Source organism: Pantherophis guttatus, chromosome 13 (genome assembly GCF_059756535.1).
Source record: "Pantherophis guttatus breed Tessera chromosome 13, ASM5975653v1, whole genome shotgun sequence".
NCBI classification, from domain to species: Eukaryota; Metazoa; Chordata; class Lepidosauria; order Squamata; family Colubridae; genus Pantherophis; species Pantherophis guttatus.
Genome location: NC_142075.1, coordinates 2,387,504 through 2,413,846, shown reverse-complemented (window position 1 = coordinate 2,413,846; position 26,343 = coordinate 2,387,504). Strand labels below are relative to the sequence as shown.

Genomic DNA, 26,343 nt, shown 5'->3' with positions numbered 1-26,343 from the left:
CTAGAAAAAGTGCAGAGAACAACCAGGATGATTAGGGACTGGAGACTAAAACGTATGAAGAACAGTTGCAGAAACTGCATGGCTAGTCTAAGTGAAGAGAAGGACCAGGGGAGACGGGATAGCAGTGTTCCAATATTTGAGGGGCTGCCACAGAGAGGAAGGGGTCAAGCTATTTTCCAAAGCACCGGAAGGCCAGACAAGGAATAATGGAATTGAATCAACTGATCAATTCAACTTAGAAATAAGGAGAAATTTTCTGACAGAACAATCAACCAATGGAACAACATGCCTTCAAAAGTTTTCAAGAAGAGATTGGACTGCCATTTGTCAGATATTGTGTAGGGTCTCCTGCTTGGGCAGGAGGTTGGACTAAATGACCTGCAAGGTCAGTTCCAACTCTGTTAAACTTTATCTTACTACTTTCTCTGAAGTTTCAGTTACTCTGAATCCTCTCCAAGTAGATGCCGGGGACTGAGCAGTGCGCTTGGGATGGGATGGGATGGGACAATCCTATTGAACATCTCCAAGTTGCAGCAATCTGCTGGATCCATGCCCTTAATATAAATTTATATTATTTTCATTCCACAATTAGCTTCTACCCTTGAATTTTATCTGCTTTTATTTGGAATTTTATTTGGAATTTGAAGACCCAGCAAAATAAAGCCTGGTGAAAGTCTGCCTGTCCCCCAGGAGGCCTGGTGGGCCTTCCTCAGTTTTGCCAGGAGAGAAAAGAACAGAGTGGCTGGATGGAAGAGTCAGGTATTCCTAGGCTTGAAGTAAGCAGGGGGTGTATCATAGTTCTTGATTAATGCTTTGTGGTTGTCTGAGGCTTCTGGCGAGAGAATACAGCAGGAGAAACCAGGTTTGCATAGTTCCAACATTTAATAAACTTTAATCTCTCTAGAGTTATATCCACATCCATTAAATTAAAAAAACTGGCCCCAGGAATTGGCTCCTTCTTCAAATTACAATAAATCATTTGTGCACCAAAAAAGTTATAGAAAAAGTGTCCTGGGCAGCCCCAACCAAACAACCTCCACCAGGCAGCTCCAGAGGACCGCAGCCAGAGATTGTCATCCGAGGGGGGGGGCAACAAGGCACGTAGGAAAGGTGGAAGCTCCAGCAACGCTCAGCAGATCCAGGGAGCAGCCGCCAGGGGGCGCTGGTGAGCGAGCCAGCCGGCTGGCCGCCCCTCCAAGGTCCAGAGAACCTGCTCGCGGGGGTGGGGGGGGGTGAGGGGGCTGGGCAGCCCATCTGCACTAAGCAAGGCGGCGTCCTCATGGATCCTCTTCCTGACTGCCCCGCCCAGTCGGGCAGAAAGGGGGCCCTCCTGGCCATGTGGGAAGAGAGGAGGGGAGGCGATGTCTGGTGGCCAAGGCAGGAGGGAGCTGGAAGCCCTCCTGTTGCCTCAGCCCTCGCCCATCTAGGGAGATATGCCCCCCCCTCGCCCCGCTTCCTTTCCACCATAATAGGACACAGACTGGTTTAGTTTTTAAAAAAACTTTGGTGAATTAAAACCAGAAGAGAATGACTCCAGCAGCAGCAGCAGCAGCAGGCCCATAAGACACAGGGGCTCAGCCCCAGAAGAGAGCAGGAGCCCCGGGGGTGGGTCCGGCCTGCTTCACCTGGGGCTGCAGACTCATCAAAGTCTTTGGTCTCTGATGAAGGCAGTCCTCTCGCCCTCGGCCGCCTCCTCCTCCTCCTCCTCCTCCTCCTCCAGCCCCTCCTGCCACAGAATGGATGGCAGCCCTTTGTAGGCAATGAGGTTTCCACTCTCCAGCGAGTAGACCTTGTAGCCACGCAGGCACGGCCCTGACCGCAGCTGTAGCACCAGGAAGATGGTGACAAACACGAGAACGATGAAGGCACAGCTCAGGCCTGCCACCAGGAGTGGCAAGTTGGAAGGGGGACTGGCAGGAGCCACGCCCTCTCCCCCCACAGCAGGGGAGGCCCTGCTGCTCTGCGTCTGATGGGAGCAGATGTGCTCCTGGCTGTTGTAGTGGGCATGAGCCGGGCAGGACAAGCATTGGGTGGCCGAGGGGCCCAGGCAGGTGGCACAGGACGGATGGCAGGGCACACAGAGTCGGGGCTGCAGCAGGTGGGGGTCGAGGCTGTTCTCCAGAGGGGGCGGTCCCAGGGCCGGAGCAAAGCCAGGCGGACAAGTCTTGAGACAGGTCTTCTGGTGGAGGTAGAAGCCTTCTTCACACACTGCAAGAGAAGCCGAAGGAGAGAGGATGCAGGGCATGACTGGCCAGCCCTCCTCCTCTGCTCCGTAGGTGAGAAACCACTTCTCTGGGCAGCCTGAGTCAGTCTTCATGCCACTACTTAGTTTGTTCACATTTTGTGGCTCTCAGCAAAATGGCCCTCAGCTGCCAGGAATGCAGTCTCCGTCAGAAGATCTCAGCTGCAGAGTCATTAAACCACCTGCTTAGCTAAGGTGATAAGCAGGTAACAGAGTGGGCCAGAAGGCTTCCAGTCACCCAGCAGAGGGACAAAAGTCACAACCCTCGCAGTACTATACCTGCGGCTACTGATGTAGGATTGCCAGATGGGAGATGATCTGACAGCCACATAAACCGCTCTGAGCTTTTCAAAGTACCCATGGAATAATTGATACAACTGGAAAAGTTGTCACAATCGTTATTACTTTTGCAATGGGATAAATCCTGAATTAACTAAGCAAATGCTAAACTTTGCAATTGACGAAATGACTTTTACTCCACAGGACCAGGTATTTCTCTGCAAAGTGTTGCATTTCTAAAAAAAAAAAAAAAGAATGAATGTGGAAGGGAAAGGGAAAGGATTGGGTGTGTTTGTGAATCAAAGAGAGAGGAAACCAACCAAGGTCATGGAGATGAGGAAGATATGCAAGGAAAGGAAGGTTTAGGTTTCATTGTGAATGAAGGGCTCAAATGGAGCATCAGGAAGTATGAACTGGTATCTTCTGGATTTTTTTGGGAGTTTGTAGGAAGTAGAAATTCAGAGGTTGATGATGTTAAGCTCCAGGAAGTTTGGTAATGAAATGTCTGCAAGAGAGCACCAAGGACACCCACCCACATCATCATAATCCTCCTCCTCTTCCTCCACTCCACAAACCCCACTCCTCCTAGCCCTGATATTACCATCTGCAACAAAGCAATCAAGCTCAGAGACCACCAAGGACCCCATAGTTTTCCTCCTTCTCTTCCTCCTCCTCTTCTTCTTCTCCCCCTCCTCCTCCCGTCCACAAATACCACTCCCTCCTAGCCCTGATGATATTTACCTAGTTAGATAATGAAATGTCTGCAAGAAAACAACCAAGCTCAGAGAGCATCAAGAGACCCACAGTTCAGCACTGAGCTACAAATCTTCCATCAATGGCTATAAAGGAAGACATTTGCTCCACAAATGTCTGAAGGAAAGTGATTTGGGGGGAATCCAAATGGATGACATCGATGGGAGCTGAGTAACTGCTTAGAAAAAACCTCATTTTTTGCCACATATTTTAATCCCTGAGGGTACTCGGCAAAGAACGAAAACAGAATGCCTGCTTTGAAAGGCTGAGATAAATAGGGAATGTTGGAAGGTTGGTAAGAATATTTCAAATGTGGGATGTGCTGTTATTTGGTAGTGTCAAAAGTAAAACAATCACGGAAGAAAAGAAGTAAAAGAGACAATAATAAATGTAGGATGACTATGGGAAGTGAAAGGGAAAATCCTGTATGAAAAAAATATTAGCAGATGGATGAATCTCAAAACTAATTGAACAGAAAGATGATACGGAAGCCACTTGAATAAAGTAAAAGGGAGAATGTGACGCGTCCACAAGAAGATGGAGTGAAAGAGCCACCTGGAAACTGGAAGCAGAGGCCAGACTGAGAGAGCCACCTGGTGGTCCAAAACTCCAAGGGCAGCGGGAGTGGGAGCTCCCCTCCCCAGAGCCAAGACACAGAAACTGCACCAGGCAAGCAGCCCTCCTTCCTGTGGCAAGGTGGAGGACTGGGTTACCCACAGCTCTGGCAGGAGTGCTTCCACCCTTCCACTCAGATGGCCACAAGGACCTCAAGGGGACATGGATAGAGCAGCAGAGAGCAGTGGGCCCAAACGGAGGAACCAAGGTTAGAGCAGAGAAAGGAGAGCTGTCACTGTGGGACTCCTCCACCCTCCACTTGGGAGTCGGGGGGGGGGGGGGCGAAGGAGGCAACCATTAAGTCCAACCTGTCCAGCAGGCAAAGAGGGGCAGGGCAGGCCCAGATCTACCCTTCTGCTAGCGAACAGTGAGCACAAGCTCAGGTTCAGGACAGGGGCCATCCCCGAGAGTAGGACACTCTTCCAAGCATCCCATGGGCAGCTTTCCCTTAGAACTTACCCACGCAGGCCTGGTTGGTGACCAGGGTTTTGCAGCCACTGCTCTCAAACTGATTGGAGAAGTCAGGCAGGTCGGGGCCTGTCCCATACAGAACCAGAACGAACTTGGTGAGGGTGCCTGGAAAGCAGAAGGGAAAGGGGGATGAGCCCCCAGAGCAGCCTCCCTGCCAGTCTGGACCCAAGGAGAGGCCAGGCAGAGAAGCCAACGCACCGCACGGCCTTCTTCCCACCCAGTTCCTGCTGGAGGAGGTGGATCGGGCTCCTATCCCATGCAGAACTAAAGCTATGCAAACTCTTCAAGAGGGCCACTTTATTATTGCCTTTGTCGCTGCAATTTGTTCAATAATTGGGCTATTCTTTGGGGCCTTTGAATCATAAATTTTTTAAAATGTGTTTTGCTTAATGACCATTCACTCACTGACCGTTTAGTTACTATGATAGTTACTACCAGTTCTCAAAGTTATGGCCGCTGCAGCACCCCATGGTCCTGGGATCAAAATCTGGGTGACTGCAAACCGGCCTGCATTTATGACAGCCCCTCCCCACTTCTCCAGCCCATCTCTGCCCTTTTGGCCACCCTGCACTCTGCTGCTGCTGCTGTCCTAGCTGACATTTCCTTCCTTCTGTTGCTGGCCCAGGATCCAGGTGCTGCGGGAGAGACCAGCCGGGACACCAATGTGGACATCAGGATGGCAGAGCCTCGTCTGCCAAAGGAGCTCGCTGGGCCCAGGCAGAGACAATGACGGTAGCGACTACCTGGGGAAGGTGGCAGATGTTGATACTAGAAGGCCACACCTGGAACCACCAGAACTGCCATTTCTAAGTGGTGCGGTCAGGGACGGTTTGCCTTCACTTAGCAGTGGAAATTCTGGGCTCCATTAGGGTAATTAAACAAGGACTACTTGCACTTACAGAATAGTCCACATCTTACAAGTCCTGCAAGGGGGGCGTCAGCTGAGCCCAACTGTCATTCCCAGAGCATTAACAGATGTTCCTAGAAGTTGCTGAATTTCTTTGCCCTTTGAGGGGAGTTCTGCTGTGGGAATGGGGGAAAAACTGCCCAAGCCAAAAACAAAAAAGCCAGAAACCCATTTTGCAGGTTGTTATTTCTTTGGGAATTGACAAGTGGGAAGGAGAGCAATTTGCCTCCCACCTCCATTCTCCACACTTAGTTCTGTAAAAACAGCAACAAAATTATTGCAGTCCAGTTTTTGCAGCAAGATTTGGGACGAAAGAGTCACATGGCAGAGCGATTCTTCCCAATACGCTGCCATGGCTGCCAAAAGCCGAGGTGGCGCAGTGGTTAGAGTGTAGCACTGCAGGCTACTTCAGCTGACTGCTAGCTGCAGTTTGGCAGTTCAAATCTCACCAACTCAAGGTTGAGTCAGCCTTCCATCCTTCCGAGGTGGATAAAATGAGGACCCAGATTGTTGGGGTCAAGAGGCTGACTCTGTAAACTGCTTAGAGAGGTCTGTAAAACACAGTGAAGCAGTACAGAAGTCTAAGTGCTATTGCTATTGCTATTGCTATGGCGAACACAGTGGAAGCGGAGGACAGACTTGAAGTTTGAGTGGCAGAACATCTGGGGCAAGGCTGAAGCCACCATCAGCACTCAGGAGAGAGTCTTCCTGGCAATCAACACCCAAAAGAAAACGTTGAGGAATAAAGCAGATTACCGTAATTGTTTGCTTCACTTGTGTTTTCAATTTCCAGCACCCATTCACCAGCCGGGTCTTCGTCCCATGAATGCGTCGTCATGAAGGCCCAGTCATTAAAGCCATCAGCCGAATAGTCCCGAGGCCTGGCCAAGCAGAAAGAGATGACAGGGAGGGCCAGGCAGAGGCTCAGTGGTCTTTCAGACTGGAGGCGGCAGGAGCCAGCTTACCTAGCAGCCAGGAGGGTGGAACGAGTGCCCATTGGGCTGACCAAGTGAATAGCCAAGTCTCCGCGGCGGTTGTAGGAGAGGGTCAGCCTGGCTTGGACATGCTCCAGTCTAGCCACGGAGTTAGTCTTTCCCCAGCAGGCCTCCACCTTCTGCCGCACCTCCAGACACTTGCCAATATCCCTGCAGGACACAAGGATCCTTGGGCAAGGCAGCCAGCAGCCATGGAGCCTCATCCCCCATGAGGTGGGATGGATGTTCCCCTCCCCCTCATTAGAGGTACTGGATACACACACTAGCTGTCTAGCCTTTTGGTTAGTTCTCTTATTTTTTTTACTTATTTATTGCATTGTTTTTATTTATTTATTATTTTTTTTACTTATTTATTGCAGTTTTTACTTATTTATTGTGCTGGAATTATGACTTTTCTATTGTGAGACATCCAGAGTGTCCCTGGAGTTAGCAACCCCAAAATCTAAATCAATCAATCCATCAATCCTGCCAGGGCAGCTGGGTGTCCTTTGGAAGTGGATATAGGTAGACAGGCCTATCTCTAAAATGCTGGCACTGGCTGCTAGGTGCATGGTGACCTGGTGAAGGAGACAAAAGGGGAGGTGGATTTGATCCCCAAGGTCCCTGAAGTGTCCCGTGCGATTCCTCAGAATATAGGGCCTAAGGGGCACAGGGGCTGTGCCAAGAGAGGGCAGATGCTACTCATCCTCCCAAGCAAGTTCCTGTACAGGTAGTCCTCATTTTATGGCATTTCAGACCAGAATTTATGATGCTAAGCAAAATGATCATTAAATGAGTTGCACCCAATTTTATGTCCTTCTTTGCCAGGGTTGTTAAGATCCAATTATTAAATAAATCAGATGGTCATTAAGTAAATCAGGCACTCGTTAAGCAGATCCAGCTTCCCTCATTGATTTTGCTTGTTGGAAGCCAGCTGGGAAAGTCACAAATGGCCACAGGGGACCATCATGAATGCAGATTGATTATCAAGGCCCCGAATTCTGATTTGTGTGGGGGAGGGAGGCTGTTGTGCTTCTAAGTGTGAGAAGCATGACAGCTTCCCAAATGTAACATGTGGTTTAGTCTTGAAAATGGTCACTAAACATATGGTTGTAAGTCAAGGACTCCATATTCAAAAAGCTGAGCCCCCACCCAGGAGGGAGAAGACAGACATTTCCAAGCCGCCCCCCCCCCCCGCCGCCCCAGACACCCACTTTGGCTCTGGGAGGATGTCGATGATGCACTTCCGCTGAGGCCCCACCGAGGTCCAGTTCTTGGCCAGGGCCACCATGGCACCTGCATCCAGCAGTCCGTAGCCGTAGGAATGGCTGACTGCGGAAAGAGGGGCTGAGTCAGGGCTGAGCAAGGCAGGGATGGCATCTGCCACAGCCTTCTGCTCCGTCCCCAGGGCTACCTTTGCGTCCCACCCCATTGGTGGCCCAGTCATTCGTGTTGAGGTGGCCAGGTTTGGATGTCCGCACAACCAGATGCTGCATGTCTCGCCAGGTCAGGTTCTTGCTGCAGAGAAAAGGCAGGTGAGTCGGCAACGGCAGCTCCAGTAGGCCCGGCCTGCATGGGCGCTGCCACCTCCCTCGCCCCTTACTTGGCTTCCAGAGCGAGGGCAATGATCCCAGCAGCCAGGGGTGCTGAGGCGGACGTGCCAGTATGTGACTCGGTACATTTCTGCCACAGGTCAGTTGTCACCTGGGGGACGGAGAGAGGAAAGCCAGCACACTCACAGCTTATCCGGCTGCCATTCGCCTGCCAGCTCAGCATCCCCCCCAGGCACCTTTGAGAGGAAATGGACCCCATTCAGTGGCCGTGGGGGTCACCTACAGCCCCTCTTTGAATTGGCCTCCCGGGAGACGCGCATCCAACTGTGCGCAGTGACCTTGGCTGGGCCCCCACTGGGATCTCTAGCTGGGTAGAAACCCCCACGAGAGCCCCATTACTTTCTGCTCTCTTTTGAGCAGAGAGAAGCCTTCTCCTAAACCCCAGGAATTGCCAGATGGAGCCACAAACAAGGAGGAGAGGCCTTAACTCCCCAAACTTTTGAGGTGTTTCAGTATCAACTGAAAGGATAACGGGGGTTTTTTGCTTTGATGTAACCTGAGCCACAGGGAAATGCAGTTGGCTCCCCTCCGCCATGGATGCCTGCAGGTGACCAGGTGCAACTTCCAACTTACCACCCCCCCTTCCCCCCCTCCCCTGACGTGCAAGGAACAAACTCAGAGCCTCAGACTGTCCTTGCTGCTTGCAGCATCTCTCCTCTCCTCTCTCATCCCTACTCCTGTGCAGGCCCCCAACACTGCCCTGCCCTTCTTCTTTGCCCCCCCCCCCCACTTGTCCCTCCAAGCCATTTGCACCACCAGATCCTTTCCACACTCTCTTCAGGGCATTCATCTTTCTCTCTTCCCCTCAAAATCCTGAACCAAACTTGGCCCCCGTAGCCAGCAATTGCTATCCAGCAATCATGGCACCCATAGCCAGCAATCCTGGGTTTGGGTTCCACACCGTCCAGGCATCTTTGGAGCATGGGGGGACTTGGGGGGAAGGTGCACTCCGTGAACAGGTGGGACTCACAATCTGCTTCTCGTTCTGGCTGCCGCTGCTATAGGTGGTGGCCAGGGTGGAGGAGCAGGCCTCACTGTACCAGGGCACATTGCCATACTGGGTGGTGCTGCTGATGGAGAGGGTGTAGATGCTGTTGGTGTAGCCATCGCAGTTGCAACTGTCACGATCGCGACCGCCATTCCCCGAGGCCCAGACAAAGATGGAGCCTAGTCCGTTGCGGCCCTGAGAAAAGGGTTGAGTGAAGCGGCTGGGGGCCTCGAGGTCTGCCCTGATTGGCCCCCAGCTGCCCACCCAGCTCACCCACTCACCTGACTCACGCCCCGGTGGAAGGCCTCTTCAGCCAGGTGGGCGGGGCCATCCACGGTCTTGCCGTCGTCCTCCGGGCCCCAGCTGGCACTGTAGATGTGGATGTGGTCGGGGTTCAGGCCCAGGGAGCGAGCTTCCACGGCATCCGTCACCTCCCCATCCAGCATGCGGACACCTGAAACAAAGATGGCCACTGCTTTGGCTGCCTCTGACCAGCTGGCCCAGCCCAAGAGTGGGCAGAGCCCAAGGACACCCCTCACCTCCAATCTTGGCATTGTAGGCCACGCCCACACCACAGATGCCATTGTTGGCCACCGCAGCCACTTCGCCCGCACACCGAGTGCCATGCCTGCAACAGACAGAAAAGGCTGAGGCCACGCCTGCCATAAACGAACAAACGACCCCTTCTTCTGGACAGCCTGACTCTGCAAGAGTGCAGATCTGGGACAAGTGTAACCCTCCCAAGGGGCGGAGGGCTCTTCTGTGGAAGCCCCTCACCCCAGTGTCCCATCCCAGGCCATGTGCCCAGTTGCCTGCCTCCCTCCTAACCTGTTGTCATTTGTTTGCGTGTAGCGAGGCTGAGGGTCCGGGTCTTGGTCATTCACGTCAAAGCTGGCTGCGGGGTCCTAGGGAAAGACAGACCCCCTCTGGGGCCTTAGTCTCTGATCCTTTGGAGGAGACCAGGACACCGGTCATCCTGGAGACCGGCCTGCTGGCCACTGAGAGATAGACCTGTCCCCGATAACTTGGCTGGGGTCAGGGAGACTTGGAAGTGTGGGCACTCCAGCCAGAGACAGCCGGGGCCCCAAAAGGCCTTTGCCCTCCCCTCCCAGGAGAGCCAACGTGCCCATCCTTTCCTCCACTTACATAATTGGCCTCCAAATCTGGGTGGTTCTTCTCAATGCCATCGTCCAAGATAGAGACCACCACCCCACGTCCAGTGTAGCCCTGCTGCCAGGCCTCCTGCACATTCAGGTCTCTCTGGTTGCTGTTGGACTGCAAAAAAGGGGAGCAGCAGACACTCACCCCAAGAGCCAAGGTGTTGGAGCACAGGGGCCTTGAGAGCCCATCTGAGGGTGAATTCCCCCAACTAATTGTCCTCAAAATAGAATCTCAAGCCAAAGAGGAGAGAAACTCCCCACCCAAGCTCAACCTCACAGGCCCTTCCTCCTTTTTCAAACATTCATCCAAATGCCCTGCTAGCCCTCTTGGTTCCCTCCCCACCCCACACACACACGCCCCTTCTCTGTGCTGCTATCCTGCAAGGCCCTCTCTGCCACTTCCCCTGGCTGCCCTTGGACCGCGCTGGGAACCAGAGGGGACGCTCTTGGGACACAGCCATTGGGAAACATTTCACAGCCTCCATCCCACTGGGTGGAGCGATTAAGCACTATCCCACTCCCCCTGGTCTGCCCCGATCTGGCCTTCAGACAGGAGGAGTCCGGTCCCCCCCAAGGCAGTCGCCTCACCTACCAGGTACCACTGCTGGGGGAACTTCGGATCTGTTGGCTCTATGAAGGCATCCCGCTTGGTCCGGCGCTTGGCCACTTGCTGCTCCAGCCAGACCACCTGGGGAGAGATGTGCATGGGCACGCTGCCAGGCTCCCACAGGTCCCAGACCAACCCTGGGCAAGCATTTATGTCAAAAGACGCCACTCTGGAGCTCTACTAGCATAGAGCAATCCTCCCATCTGACCCCACAAGGACCGCCAGCCCAGCCCTGCCAAGAGGGCCACAGAAGGTCCCTGTTGGCCCCCCCACTGCTCATGGCCAGGGGCCCTTTTCCAAAAAGATGAAGAAGAAAAACTCTCTTTACAGCTAAGCAGACCCAGTGGAGGCTGCATGGATCCAGCCTTTGCATAGTGGTGCGAAGAAAGGTTCTCCTTTGATGGGCTTCCCTTTTCTCATTTCTCTCCCAGGATGACCTTGGAAACCATCTCCCACTGCCCTGCTCCACTCAGGAAACAAAGCCACCCTCCTCAGCACATGGGCCCTGTGGACTCTGCTCAGCAGGGAGGGGGCTTTGCCTGGGTCTTCCTTCCCAGGCAAAGGAAGCCCAGCATTGCTCAGGCTTGAGTTCTGAAGCCCTTGTATCTCTCGGCTTCACCTGCTTCATCCACTGTGGAGCGGAAGAGAAGCCAGAGGAAATGATTCAACTAAGCATCTCCAGCTCCTCCTGCCAGGTCCCACGGTCTTCTCCCCAGCGGGCATCAGCCAAAACCCTTGGCAGATCAAAAACTGGGAGAGCAGCCATTCCATCCCTGCCTGGACAACTGACAGGCAGGCATGCAAGAAAAGGTGCCAGTGGCTTGTGAGGCACCAGGAGCAGCACTGGAGCTTGGTAGGGCAAGATTCATGGTGCAGCCCTCCAGGCCAGCCCCCTCACTCTGGGGCCAATTCTGCAGGATCAGAATTCATACCTGCGGCTCTCTGGACAAGGAGCTGTGCCAGGACCAGTGTGGCGAGAGGGACCGCTTGGCCACAGCCCGGTGGTAGAAGTGGTAATAGTCCCCGATGATCTGGGAAGAGAAGCCAAGCAGATCAGGTTCATTCGAGAGCTGGTCCCAGACTGGGTGGCCAGCGCCCACAGCAGAGGAAAGCTGCAAACACTTTGTGGGGGCATCAGGAGGCAACGGTTCCCCACGAGCAGGAAGATGCTTTCTCTCCTGCCCTGGCAGCTTCCTCTGCTCCTTCCTCACCTTCCCAAGATGCCCAGCCAAGTGGAGGTCCCAAGATGCCTTGAAACCGGCTTCCCCAAATTCTGCCTCTCAAGAGCTGAAATAACACAATCCCCCTAAAGGGCAACGGGGTGGCCTGCCATCTTCCTCCTGCTGTGGGGGAGAGGGGCTGCTTGGCAGGAAGGGACGTGGCCCCTTGGTGTGAAGTGTCCTGAAGAACTGCACTGAACTACAGGAAGGACAAAGTCACCCCCTTAAACCACAAGGGGCCCATTCCAACAGCTGGTTGTCTGCCCAAGGGACACATGACTGAGTGACCCAACCCAGCCGAGTAAGAAGAGGATGCGAAAGGAGATGGGACAGCCAAAGCTCCCTGAGTGAAGAGGGAAAATTGATTTGGGAAACTTTGGTGCCTCTGAAATTGTTTTTTTTCCCCCCTAAGCATAGTTTTCCATAGGAAGGTTGCTTTGTTTTTGATTAGCTCTGTACTGATTGGTTTGGATCCCTCAACAAATGTAATCGGAAGAGTTTGCTCTCTCCAAAGGAGAAACCCCAAACTGCAATTATTTTCTTCGGCCACCAGAGGGGGCTGGAAAAAAGCTGTAGCATGCCATATTCCTAGAGAAGGAACTTTTTACTAGATAATAAATTGGATGATTGTGATAAGATAGGTAGGGAACAAGAATATCCTGTAAAAAACATCTTTATTTTTTAAGTGACACTAGTTTTATCAAAAGAAAAAATACAGGAACAAGTTTTTTATGATCATTCTGATATAAGATTAAAACCTGAAAACCTGAATATAAGTGCTTTAAAAGAAATCTCTACTTGAAATTTGAAAAAAAAAGAGAGGAGCATTTTGTTTTACCAGAAGTAAACCAGGTAAAAACTATCCCAAAGCTGAAGAAGCTTTTTGGATAAGAAGTGAAACGTCTTAAAAAAAAAACCCAGAAAGTCCACTTGCATCTTGAAAAAGCACCTTTGGGACAACCATGACCTGGATGGCTGAGAATCTCCATACACAGGCAAATATTATTTTCCCAGGTTAAATGGGAAGGTATGGCTTTTAATTTCAAGAGGCTTGAATTATATACAGTATAAGATTATTGATTTTTGCACCAGAAATGTACTTGACTTTGATTAAGGTTTAACAGAAACAGAATGGAAGGGAATATATGATCAGTGACAGTCTGGAGATTCAGGATGAAGGATAGGAAGAGGAGGCCTATGTTGGAAACAGAAGATATATGATTTAAGAGGCATACCTACTTAAGATATGCTATATAGAGATTTTTATAGTTATTTTTTGGATATGCTAATATTGAAGGCAGGGTAGAGATTTATAAGATGGTCTCCAAAGAAAAGCAAGAGATTGTGTGGTTGCAGCTTGGGACCTTCCTTGCTGGCTTCCCATGGTCTTTGTCAGAAAACGGTTCGGACGGTCACACGTGATCATGTGACTGCAGGAATACTGTGGTGGTCATACTTGCAGAGACCGGTCATAAGTCACTTTTTTTAGTGCCTTTAGAATTTCAAGCAGTCACTAAATGAACGGTCATAAGTCCGTACACTAGTGGTGGGTTGCTACCAGTTCGCTCTGGATTGGGTGAACCGGTAGTGGTGGTGGCGGGAGGCATGCGCAGAAGCATTACGCGTACATTACCTGTAAAAACGACAAGGGGTTAGAAACCATGTTCCACAATGAGAGACTGAAAGCTGTTGAGCCTTGGGAGAAAGTTAAGACTCATGAATAGGAATATGATAGTACCCAGTCACCCCAAAGGTCAAGCTCTATTCTTGTTCGGGGCAGGACAGCTTCTGAGCCAGTGGAGAGAGCCAGTTTGGCCTTCCTGAACTAAAGGGGGATGAGTGGAGAGGGTGCAAAATGAAGAAACAGACAGCAAAGATGCAGGAGTTCTGTGGAGGGCACCAAATTGTTCCCAAGTTGTTTTTCAGCTATCAGAGTTGGAGGATATCCCTTCTAGCCCAAATGCCCTACAGCATGCCCTTGATGAAGACAGAACCAAGTTAATCCATGGTTGCTTCCCATCTCCTTGGGGGAAACCTGGGATGCTGAGTAGGCCACTTCAAATGGAAGCTGGAATGGAACTTCCCAGCCCCCTTTGGGGGAGAGTTCCTCCTTCCATTTGCAGTGCAGCGCTCCTGATGGTGAGGGGAGCCAGGCAGAGAAGCATTGGCAATGCAATCCAGGGAAAGTGCTCTCCTCCCTCACCCAGAGCCCCAAGGCAGCTGGAAAGGAGTCTCAGCCCTGGGGAGAGGGCAGGGCAGCTGCCCCTTGTGGCTAGAACTCCCTTGTTATGGGCTTCAGTAACAAAATCTTGACAGACTCTGAGTTTTTCCGTCCCTCTCTCTCATACTCAAGTGAACCAGGCAGCTTCTTTCTCCCATTGTCTCTCTTTCCCAAGCTTAAAGAAGGTTTTGCAACTGTCATCTGTACCACTTTTTGCCAAGATCATCTCTTTGGCTCTCTACCAGGAGGCTGCTCCACCCAAGAGGTCCTGCTACCACAAAACTAGGAGCTTGAAAGAAAATTGCACCCCTGATTCCAGATCCCCAGTGTCAGCAGTGGGCAGCTGATGAAGGAGAAAGAAACTTTCCACTACAGGCATCAGACCTGACACAGCAGGTCCCCAGGTGACAATCCTCACACGACTTCCATGCCCAGTGTCTCCTGCAGCAGCACCCACAAGGTTAGAATGGACACAGGTGTCTGCAGGCAATGCACAGAGCAGCTTTCTTAGCCCACCTCCTGCTCCAGCACAAGCCTGCCGTGAGACCAGATGTGGCCATAATCCTGGGACCCTTTGCAGATGCTGACTAGATGGAATACTATCTTGTAACAGTCTATAGAGATTCTGAGTTATCCAGGTCATGGTTGTCCCAAAGGTGTTTTTTTTCAAGAGACAACTGGACTTTCTGGAATCCAGAAAGTCCAGTTGCCTCTGGAAAAAAATGGCCTCTTTGGGGCTATCTTTGTAACTGGGTAATTTGTAACTGGGTCAGTTTCTTCTATTGACCGCAACATGTTTCAAAAGACTTGGCCCCATTCATGAACCCATGTCATGGGCAGAAGGTCTGTTTGCACTGTGCTGATGAAACGCTCTGCTGAGCAGACAAGGGGCGTATCAAGTTTCAACAGGGATCGGAAAAGGCCACCTTCCCACACCAAAAGAAGAGGTGCCTCAGTTCCCTGGGTGGAAAAGGGCCTCAGATGAAGCGGGACTTCCCAGCCTTTCGCAGCAGTGGGGGGGCTGCCAAAGTGCCAGGAAGGAGCTCTGCTTTCCAGGCAGCCACTACAAGCTCTCCTTACAAGCCAGCTCCGTCCCCTCCCCACCCCCCATGCACCCTCTCCTTGCCAGCCCCTTTCCCCATAGACCCAAGGGGATGGCTGCAGCCAGAGGGCTAGGGAATCACCAGGAGCTAAAACCACAAGGAGCCCTGAGGCATCTCTGCATTAATCTTGCCCTGATCAAATGCCAGAGAGAAAAAGTGCCACATCTATGACTGGCAGAGAATGGGGAGCAAAGGAATATGAGGTAGAATTACCTGTGGGCAGCAATGCAACCCCCCTCCTTCCCTCTCATCTTTTCCATGGCAACTGCTCCCCCCCCCAGTCCATAAGATCATAAACATCTAACACCATCCCCAGCTTTGTGTCTTCTGCAATTTGCTGAGCATGCCTTCTGCCCCATCATCCAAGTCATTCATGACAACTCTGAACTCGGGACAGAATCTCCAGATACCCCTGGAGTTCCCTCCTTGTGGACACTCAGGGCTACCGGTTAGACACAGATGTTCAACAGGTCCATCATCTGGCATTGGGGCTGCCCATCCTACTTAATTCCATTTCATCAAAAAGGAGGTTATTGCCAATCTGGTCAGATACTTTATTGACGTCTAAGTATACAACATCACAGCTTTTCCTTGCTCTGATGATCTAGTCACTTTGTCCAGAAAGACAGATTGACTGACACAGCCTATTTTTAAGTAACCCACATGGGCTTCTGGTAATCACCGTGTTCCTTTGCAAGTGCCTGTAACCCTTGGCTCAATTATAATCCTCTCTAGGATTTACCCAGATATGGATCTCAAGCTGACATCTTGGGCCCACTTTTCCCCCTTTTTAAAAACAAGGGAATAAGTCTTCTTGAAATCTTCTTCAGTTCACAGGTTCTCTGTGGTTTTGAGTTCCCATCTACCAGTTTATCATCTTGGGCTACAATCCATCACAGAGATTTAAATTGCCTCAAAGCAGCAAGGACTTCTCCTATCACTTGCTGCCTATTTTGACCTGGGTTTGGTCTTCATCCTTGCACCTTTTGACAAATTGGGCCATTTTTTCCTTTTGCAAAAAGACAGATGCAAAATAGGAATTAAGCAATTCAAGTTTTTGGCTTTTACCTGTCACCATCTCACTTACTTCTCCAACCTGCAGATCAACCACTTTCTCAAAACCATTTTTGGTTATTTTTGGTACTCATTGAGAGCCTCAGCTAATTCTGAATCTAATCCCTCCTGACTTCATCCTTACAGATTATGGTTATTCTCTAATATTCTGCTTTTCCTAAAAGGCCCTCCCTTTCCATTTTTTAAACTTCTCCTTTTTGTTGTTGTTTTTTGTCTGAGAATTCTTTATGCAACCACACTGGGCTTTGCATTTCTCCCATTTTTCTTTCTCTTTGATGTCATTTGTATTTGGGTCCTAATTATCTTATTTTTCAGAATTTCCCAATTCTGACTGGGACAAAGTGGAGTAAAACCGTTGCTTCCTGTGAGCTGGCTCATTACGCCCTCCATGCTCTTTCAGGCAAGCCCAGCTTCTTCAGCAGCTCCATCGCCCTGATGGATCAAGGTGCCAGGTTCCTTTGTTGTGGATGGCTGCCAAACCAGGTCTCCTATGTCCTATATTTGCGCCTTGTTTTCCTACTCAGATACAACACTTGATTATTTCCCCATTAAAGTCTATCCTTTCCATTTCTACCAACTGCTTAAGCCTGCCTAGATTTTGTTTCAACATTCAGTTTTTCCTCTGTAGCAATTTTGAGCTACAGACATTCTCTTCTTTTGTTCTGTGGTTCATCTGAGGCATCGGTCGTTCTTCCACCTTTCTGCCATCTGCAAATCTAATAAGTCTTTCTTCAAACTGTTGAGAGCAAAGACTGTACCTTGTGGGCTTCCATTCAGCAATTCTCTTGAAAATATCTGTAATGTTTAGAGTGCCTTAGAAGTGTGTGAGTTAGTGACATTCAGTACCTTTATCCCAGGGGTGAAATGTTCCCAGTTCAGACCAGCTTGGGCGAGTAGGTAGTGATGATGGCCGGTGGTTCGAAGAACCGGTAGCAATGGCAGTTGGAGGCTCCGCCCACCCACCCACCTGCCTCATTCCACAGAGTCGGGGAATGCACCATTCCCCGACTCCGGCCTTGCCATTGAGCCGCTGCCTGCTCGCCCTTTGCCATGTGGTGTATCCTACTGCTCACCTTTCTCCCGCGGCTGGCTGTCAGGGAAGGCAAGCGGCCGAAAGTTACCGGAGTCGCTCACTCTCCTTCTTGAATGAGCCACTCTGGTCCATGCGCCAGCTGCGCAAGCGCACACCGTTTATTTAATTCAGTCATCAGCGGGAGGTTGGGTGTGCGCTTGCGCAGCCAGCGCGTGGACCAGAGCGGCTCATTCAAGAAGGAGAGTGAGCAACTCCGGTAACTTTCAGCCGCTTGCCTTCCCTGACAGCCAGCCGCGGGAGAAAGGTGAGCAGTAGGAGTCGGGGAATGGTACATTCCCCAACTCCGGGGAATGGGGTGGGCGGGCGGAGCCATGGGAGAAACGTAAGGACACGCCGGCAGAATAGAAATTTTAAAAATTTTCCTACCGGGTTCTGTGGACATGGCTTGGTGGGAGGGGGTCTTGTGACTGAGTGGGCGTGGCTGTGAATGACATCGAATTGGCCACGCCCACTCAGTCACAGGACACCCCCCACCAAGCCATGCCCACAAAACCGGTAGGGAAAAAATTTAGATTTCACCCCTGCTTTATCCATTATTTTAAACTTCCAATCCTTAAAAATGGAATGGGAGGGTTTGAAAGGGAAAAGCTAAGGTAGCCCTAAGGCTCACTATGAAGAAAATGTAACTTTCATGAACAATATTTCATTCCTGCCTAATCTTAACCCAATGAAACCATTGCTAACGCAAAGTTTGAGGAGAATCGTAAACAGAGAGAGAGAGAGAGAGAGAGAGAGAGAGATTTCATCACAAGAAAAAAGCTACCACTCAGGTAGGTAATTTAACCCCATTTGTTCTGCATTAAAATGAGTCCAAGGCTTCTTACACATCAGCTCACTCCCCAACCACATCCAGCAATTCTCTCAGCTCTCCTTCTGCTGTTCTCTCCTCTCCTCCATTTATGAATAGTGTAACTCATGCTTTACATAACACACCTTTCCCAAGAAACACTCCGTACTTCGAACAAGGAGCACAGTGATCCTCAAAAACTTGTCATAACATATGTCTGTCTTTAAAGAGACTTGTGAAGTTGCATGAAACAGTCTTTGTAAAAGCCTCCAGTAAACTCTGAGCCTACTCCTCACACAACAGTGATGCATGAGCCATTGCTGGCCTCAGTGCCAGAAGACTGGATGGGAACTGACATCACTGGCCATCTGGCTTGCCAAGGGCTTTGATCCCGCATCAAGCCTGGGCAGCCTGCTACAACAGCCATAGCTGATCAGTCATCAAAACAGCTATTTCCAAACAGCCAACATCAAATGTCCTGTCCTAAGGAAGAGCACTGCCACTTCCCACTTCCCAGGCACTTGTGACTGGCAAAGGCAGACAGGCAGCCCAATAGCCAGCTCCAGAGAAGCTGAGACCTGCTTCCCAAAGGAGAATTCAGCATAGCCAGGAATTCAGCCATGAAAGCAAATGCTGCCAGGCCAAGGAAAGTGTTCCAATCCAAGAGAATCTCTGTAGCTCAAGGTTGACCTTGGGGGTCCTTGATGCTCCCTGTGCTTGGCTGTTCCTCGCAGATATTTTGCTACCCAACTAGATCATATCACAGTTCACTTCAGTGTGCTCGGTTCACAAGCACTGAAGATGTGATCTCGCCAGGTAACCAAACGTCCACAAGCAAAGAGTCAAGCTCAGAGAGCACCAAGGAAAACGGGACCAGCAAGTGCCAGGGAGAAGACTCCTCCATTGTTCCGGGTGTCAGGAACTACACACTGGGATCTCATGCTGCTCCTCTGGTATCCAAACATCCCAGGGAATTCACCCCCATGAGGCCCCGCAGCAGAAAGGGCAACAGCCCTGCAGCCCCTCCCGCCAGCAGCACAATGTGCAAACTTCTTTGTTTGCGTAATGGCTTAAATAGGAGCAAATGCTGTTGGGAAGTAACTTACCGGTCCCAAGTTGAGGAAGCCATGCTTCCTGGCCATCCGTTCGGCTTCCTGCAGGCCGGCGGGCACCAGGACAGCCCAGGTATTGGTGTAGATGTGCTGGCTGAGTCCCTCACTGACCAGAACGGCCAGGGGCACTGTCATCGCCCACCAGAAAAGCAGCAAGGACAGCCTCCGATCCATGAAAGCCAGGAGGGAAAACCAAGCTGGGCAGCCAGAGAGGCCCTCGCACTGCCCAGCAAGGGCTCAGTCGGCCTGAGGAACCATGGAAGTCGGCTCTGGGCCACACGTCAACTGCACAGCACCTGGAGACCAAAGGAAAGCATGGGGCTCAGACTGGACCTCCTCCCCCCAACAGCCCCAAGATGTTGAGAAGAGGAAAGCAGGATGTAGCAAGAGGCTGTGCCCCACGTCTGCCAACAGGAGCCAAGTGGTCGGCGAGGGGGTGGGCGGGTGTTGCCATCCGGAAGCACCATATCTCAAGTTCCTGTGCCCAGATGAGCTTCCTCCTGCGTGAAAGAGACACAACCCCCCCGCCCTGTGCTAGGTCAGCTGCCAGTTGCCCTAATGTGGGATGGGAGGAGCTTTGGGGGCCTCAGTCCCCCTCTGGAGGGCCCCAAGGAGAAGGAGGGAGGTGCTCCTACAGACCCACCTGGAGCACGGCAAGGAGGCAACCCTGAGGGAAGGAGAGAAGATCCGGCCAAGTGCCCAGGATGAGCTGCACTTCCCTGCTTCCGTGCGTGGGGCAGGGGATGCTCTCCGAAACTCCTCCTAGCCCCCTTGCAAAGCTGTGGCCAGAAGCAACCCAAATGAGGAGACATCAGGCTCCTTCACAGCAAGAATTCTTTGCCACACAATATAGCCGCATTTGTGTAGAGGAGCCAATTTGCACCCTGTTAAGCATTTACCTATTTAGTAAGTAAATCCTAACCCTCAAACAACTTTGTGTTGTACCTACGTTATTGCTTTTCTTGGAGCCCTGGGACCAAAATAATCTCATGAGGAGCTTACAGAAAAAAAAGGAAAGCTGAAAACATGTTATACATAAATGAACAAGTTTGCCAAGAAAAAGAAACTTATTTAAAAGTGGGGGGCAGATTTAATTGACTACCGAGAGCCCCCTGAAGCCATGGTTCTCTTGCTCTCTAAACCAGACAAGCATCAGTTGTGCTCTGACCTCCCACAAGCACACTGGGGAGAGTGCTGGCTGGGGTGACCACAGAAAAATGGGACAATCACACATAGGCGGTATGTTGGGAGAACAAGAGGCACGCGGCCTGGAAAACCCTCAGTGGAGCCACTGGGCACCCAGATCCCCACCCTCTTTTGCTGACTTAGCAGGGCAAGGGACGGTATCGTTTCCCCTTGTTCTGTGGGCAGCTACTGTTTGCACTTGACCTCCATCTCTTGATTCAAAAACCTAGTCAGAAGTGGACTCTTTGCTGCCTGCTCAGTATGTTCCGGAACAGAATATCCTGGGTTTCAGCCAAAGGAAGGCCTTGGGGTTGAATACAGCCCCTCCGTTCCCAAGGCTGAAGAGTCAGCAGAGAGATGACCAAGCAGAAGTTCATCCCAGCCAGATGAAGGTCAGGAGAGCTGGAAAACAGAGGAAATTCTACCCAGTCACATTACTTAATTTCACCACACTTGCTGTTCCTGTCTGGCCCTGCACCAAAAGTGAGCTCCAGCCTCCAAAGGTTAACCTTCTAGTGGAACAAGCTTATTGACTGGCTGTGCAAACAAAAACCCTTCTTGTGAGGCTGTGCTTAAGGAACAGATGGGGGCCATTTCTGTAGTCCAAGGAAATGCAACTCCGACTGAGGAACTGGTTCTGCCCTGGACGACGGATGGGTATATGTGGCAAAGGCCAACCGGGAGCTCTCCATTCTCCGGCCAGTTTGGCAGGGTAACCGATACATCTTCAGAAAGGGAGAGGTTCAGGCCACCTGTCTCGTGGTGAAGAATCCAAGCGTTCTCCCTGGATCAGTGCCAGCAGAGGCGATGGGGGAGACATACCAGAAACATGTACTTTCATGGACCACTGGAAGGAGGAAATGGCCCACATGCGTTGCCCAAGAATGTGATAGGCAGGTCACAAAACACACTTTTGAAGGGCTGCCACAAAGGGGATGGGGGATATTTTCCAAAGTATTTTCCAAAGCAGCAGAAGGCAAAACAAGAAGCAATGGATGGAAACTGAACAGAGAGAGAAGCAACCTAAAACTAAAGAGAAACTTCCTGACAGTGAGAACAATTAACCAGTGGAACAGCTTGCCTCCAGAAATTCTGGGGGCTCCATCACTGGAAGTTTTTAAGAAAAGACTAGATAGCCATTTCTCTGAAATGGTATAGGATCCCCTCTAAGGTCCCTTCTAAGTGTTATTCTGTTATTTCCCAGGCCCTCCACTCAGATTTTGGCATCCTCAGTTTTCCTGCCTGAGCAGGGGGTTGGACTAGAAGACCTCCAAAGTCCCTTTTAACTCTGTTATTCTGTTATTCCCGAGCTAAATACGCGAAGACCCTCATTGGGACCTATCTCTTTTGCTCCCTCTGGACTAATGAGTTAAAGAGCTGTCTCTAGACATTTATTTTAATAGATTTTTAGAAACCTACAGTTGAAAGTTCTTCATGTCTTACTCTGAAGCCACATCTCTCTCTCACACCCTCAATTTAAGCAAATTCCCTTGTCTTCGAGCCTTTAGAATCATAGGCTAGAACAGGGGTATCAAACTCACCTTGTCATGGTGGTGTCATGTGACATATCAGGACTTTTTCCCCCTTCACTAAACTGGGTGTGGGCCGGGAGTTTGACAGCCCAGGGCTAGAAGGTATCTTGGAGGTCTTCTAGTTCAACCTTCTGCTCAAGGCAGAAGACCTCACACATCCCAATCAAATGTTTGTCCAGTCTATTTTTGAAAACCTTTAGTGATGGTGCACCCACAACTTTGAGAGGCAAGCTGTTCCCTTGATTAATTGTTCTGTCAGGAAATTTCCCCTTATTTCTAGGATGGCTCTCTCTTTGATAAGTTTCCAAGCATTATCTCTGGTGCTTTGGAGAATAAGACAATCCCCCCCTGCTCTGTGACAGCTCCTCAAGTACTGGGAGACAGTTATCATGTCCCTCCTAATCCTTCTCTTTGATAGGCTAGATATAAACCTAGCTTCCTCAACCACTCATCATACTATTTAGCCTGCAGCGCAGCAGTGAATCCCCCCCCCCCCACAGTTCTATCTGGCTTGCCAAACCGGTAGCGCCGGTGGCGGAAGGCTCTGCCCACCCGCCGGGATGTCATTTCGTCCTGTTTTTTTACCATCTGTGCATGTGCAGAAGAGGCGCTGAACCGGTGGCAAAGGTAAGTGGATTTCACCACTGCTACAGACCCCTTATTAAGGTCTCCTTCTTGAGCTGGGGGCTGGACTAGAAAACCTCCAAGGTCCCTTCCAACCCTATTGTTTTATGTTCTATGTTCATCTTTGTTGCTCTTTTCTGCAGACTTTCTAACACCTGAGCATCTTTTTCTTTATATCATGGTGACCAAAACTGAATGCAATATTCCAAGTGTGGTCTTATTGGTACAGTGTAAAGTGGTAGTATCAATTCACATGATCTTGTTGATGCAGCCTAGGACTATTGGCTTTTTTGGCACTGCAGCGCACTGCTGGCTCATATTTAAATGATTGCCCACTAGGACTCCAAGATCCCTCTCACAATTACTGCTGTTGAGCCAGGTGCCACCCATTCTGTATCTGTGCATTTGTTTTTTCCTGCCTAAGTGCAGGACCGGACTTTTTTCACCACTAAACACTCATCTTGTTGGAGATGATCCAGTTTTCAAATCTGTCAAGATCCTTCTAAGTCTTGAGACTAGCTTCCAAAGTGTTAGCAATTCCCCCAGCTTGGTGTCAATTTGCAAATTTCATGAGTTCCCTTTCTATGCCCTTCTCTAGATCATTTATGAAGATGTTGAAGAGTTCTGAGCATAAGACTTGTTTTCAAAACACCCATGTTGGGCATTCCCAACTTAGGACCAATTTATACCTTCTAGGCAGATACAAGTAGCTACTTTCTCAATGATTAACCCTGGCTTTGTTAGCAGAACTGATCAAATGAAGAACATGGGGACACACAGACATGTTTCAGCATGGATGTGCCAAGGCATTTTCCAAGGCATTTTCTTTCCAACCATTGTTACTGCTAAAGGTGAGAAAGTGCAAATTCACTCAGGTCCTCCAGCAGCTTCAGGAGACAACCACTTCCTACCACATAACCCATTTCAGCTGAGAGGCCCACATCCCAAGTCTTGCTTGCTGAGGCCCAAAGAAACCAGGTGCAAAACCCCCATCAGATGCTCAGCCCTTTAATCCATAGAGTTGCTCAACAGGCCACTTATTCTGACCCACGGACCAGGAAGGTGAAGGGAGCTGCTATGAGCCTCTTCTGGGGACAGAACCTACAGGTGAACTTGCTATGGTGCACACAGGAAAAGGTGTTGTTTCTGGAGACAACTCACACCAGCAAGTAAGCCCAAATTCTCATTTATTTCCTTCTACTGTCTTTCTTTCCTCCCCACTAACTCCCCCCCCCACACACACACACTGAGTATTCTTGGAAAGTAAAAAATAAGAAGAACCCCAGTAATGCAGGGAATGGGCATTGAAGGGAGGTGGGAATTCCTATGCATGATTCACATCTCTCTCCTCTTGCACAACTTCTGCTGGGGAAGCCCTGCCACAGCTTAGCTTGGGCACCTAAGACCACCTGATGCTGGGAAGCTCTGCTGCTATGGGGAGGGGGCGCTCTTCGGACAGAAATGGCCATCAGTTTGGGCGGAAGCTGACCAAGCAAACCAGGGCGGCTCTTTGGGACCAAAACACCCAATCCCTGGTCCTTACCTTCCAGTTCTCGGCCTTCTACAGAGCCCAGATTAAGTGGTCCTCCAGCTCAGGGGGGGGAAATCACTGCCTACTCAGAGGTGCTGACAAGAAGCTGGCTTCACTAGTCAACATAGGACCCTTCCGTGGCTCTGAGGAAGCAAGTTCTTCTTCCGCAGCTCGCCCCAGACGGCCAGGTGTTAGACGTGCCGTGGCGACTTAGCCCCGGAAACTCTCCCCACCCCCGCAGGGCCCGTGACTCACTTGCGGGTTCGCAGACATCCCGGCTTTGGCTGCAACAACTGCAGGCAGCCTTCCCGGCCACCCACTTCCTCCCCCCGAGGCGGGAGGCCCGAGAGGAAGCGCCTGGTCCGGGCACCCAGCCCTCCCCGCGGAGCAAAGCCGTCCCGAAGGCCTCGGGGGGCTCCAGAGGTTCCACGCGCCTCCGCCGGCCCGAGCGCCCTGCCCTTCAGATCCCAACGGGGCCAGCTGTCCCGGGGCTGCACGCGGCCGCCTCGCCGCACCGGCCTCGGCCCCAGCGCTGCGCTCGCCCACCCGGCGGCCGGGCTGGATGCGGGCCCCGAGGCGGAGGGGAGGGCGAGCGGAAGGCAACCGCCCAGAGCCGGGCCCGAAAGGCCAGCAAGCCTCGCCGTCCCGTCCCCCGCCCGACGCGGCCCGCGCCCTTCGGCCGAGCGCGGCGGGCCCGGAGCGGCTGTCCCTTCCCCGCCGTCGGCCTTACCTTCCAGCCCGCGGGGCTCGCGCCGCTCTGTTCACCGCGGCTGCCCGCTCGGCCCCTGGGCGAGCGGGAGCGGCGTCATCGCGGCGGGCGGGAGGCGGACCGGGAAGCCCAGCCGAGCTGCCCCCGCCCCGCAGGCTGGCAGGCTGGCAGCGGCCTGACGCTGGTTGACGCGCGGGCGGCGGGGCGGCCTCAGCCCGGCACCTCCCCTCGCGCGCAGGCAGGGCCACCCTCTCCCCCCACGCCCGCCCGCCCGCCGCCCCCGGTGCTCGGCCGGCCCCTCTGCGCGGCGGTGCGCAGGGGAGGCGGCGGAGGGACGGACGGGCGGGGCAGGCGAAGCCGGCCGTACCCCGGGGACCATGCGGGCCGAAGGCCGCTCGGAGCTTCTGCTTGCCCCGCGGCGGACGCGTCTCTGGGCCTTCCGCGGGGATACCGGCGGCTTCGTCGATCGCTCTGCCAAGTGCCGGCGACGCTGAGCTCGGCCGGTCGGTACCCGGGAAGAGCCCGCGGAGAGCCGGGTGGCCGCTGCGCGGGAGGGCTCCGGAGCGGAGCCTGGACAGGTCCTGAGACAGCGGCGAAAGAGCTCCGGGCGATCCGAGGCCGCCTCTCTTTCGCTCCGCTTCTGGGCCCCGCGCTTGGAAGGGGACAAACGCCGAAGGAGCCTCGGGGAGGCGCCGGGGATGGTCGAAGTCTGGAAGCCGAGGGGCTCGAAGAGCAAGGAGAAGTCCCGGCAAGCGTCGCTTCCAAGGGGAGGGCAAACCAAACGGAGCCCAGCACCGGCATCCAAACGGCCGATTCGTGCGGAGGGAATCTGGGATCTCGGCTGCAACAGGCCGCAAGGGAAAGAAATGCGGGCCTGGGGCTTCCAAATGGCGCTGGCGGATTTGGTCGAACGAGACGATCGGTCGTCCTTCCAGTCGGGTGTTCTGGAGTTGCGGCGCTGGGCTGGGCGTTTCTGAAGTAGGGAATCCTATTTGGAAAATGAATTGAGGCGGCTGTGCTTGGAAGAGCCATCACGCCCACCCTCCTGCAGGCATGGAAATTAAAGCCTCCCCAATGTTTGACATTGATCCTCTGATTAAAGACCCCCATTGGGGAAGTGGTTTCACAGTCAGGTTGTTCTGTTAGGAAGATTTTTCTCACTTTCAGCTAGAATTGGTCTTTTAATTTGTCCCTTACTCCAGTCTGCATTCCAGAAGCTACCGGTATGTTCGCCCCCCAGTGACCGCTTTTGGGGAAGTAGTGTGAAGAGCACTTTCATGTCTACCCTCAGATATCTTTTCTCCAGTACTTTCCATCGCTCTTCATGGGAGTTGGCCACCATTTCTTAACCATTGGCTTCATGGTAACACATGCAAGCCACTGAAATCTCCAGGTATTTTTTACCCTCTCTGATCCCCTGGTTTCCCCATCTTGTCCCTGTAAGGAAGCCTGGAGGAACCTGTCCTTGTTGAAATCATCTTCAGTATGGAATCTGTCATTGCCTTCCTCTTTAAGACCAGTCTTCTTAACTTCTCCACCCACT

At 51.8% G+C, this 26,343-nt stretch overlaps 1 protein-coding gene across 5 annotated transcripts; it reads right to left on the bottom strand.

The window, feature by feature from the left end:
• Positions 1-863: 863 nt before the first annotated feature.
• FURIN (furin, paired basic amino acid cleaving enzyme) lies at positions 864-25,345 on the bottom strand. Of its 5 annotated transcripts, none has more exons than XM_087877847.1 (16): positions 25,252-25,345; positions 19,214-19,515; positions 11,542-11,640; positions 10,595-10,690; positions 9,989-10,117; positions 9,671-9,747; positions 9,382-9,470; positions 9,124-9,296; positions 8,825-9,037; positions 7,845-7,945; positions 7,656-7,759; positions 7,456-7,573; positions 6,233-6,412; positions 6,024-6,148; positions 4,349-4,465; positions 864-2,208 (listed from the first exon to the last, which is right to left on the bottom strand). In XM_087877847.1, the coding sequence occupies exons 2-16, from the start codon at positions 19,391-19,393 to the stop codon at positions 1,643-1,645; spliced, it is 2,367 nt and encodes a 788-aa protein (XP_087733973.1). In that variant the 5' UTR covers positions 19,394-19,515; positions 25,252-25,345; the 3' UTR covers positions 864-1,642. The 5 variants fall into 5 exon arrangements, with proteins under 5 accessions (XP_087733973.1, XP_034291471.1, XP_087733974.1 ...); XM_034435580.2 differs by lacking the exon at positions 25,252-25,345 and adding an exon at positions 24,822-25,060; XM_087877848.1 differs by lacking the exon at positions 25,252-25,345 and adding an exon at positions 24,347-25,036.
• Positions 25,346-26,343: the final 998 nt, after the last annotated feature.

What these genes read in the sequence shown, in the direction of transcription:
- FURIN (XM_087877847.1), bottom strand. Translation starts at nt 19,393, where the DNA reads ATGGATCGGAGGCTGTCCTTGCTGCTTTTCTGGTGGGCGATGACAGTG. An exon ending in ACGCAAACAAATGACAACAG is followed by an intron (nt 9,471 to 9,670) that starts GTTAGGAGGGAG and finishes TGTCTGTTGCAG; the next exon opens with GCATGGCACTCGGTGTGCGG. An exon ending in CAATGGGGTGGGACGCAAAG is followed by an intron (nt 7,574 to 7,655) that starts GTAGCCCTGGGG and finishes CTCTTTCCGCAG; the next exon opens with TCAGCCATTCCTACGGCTAC.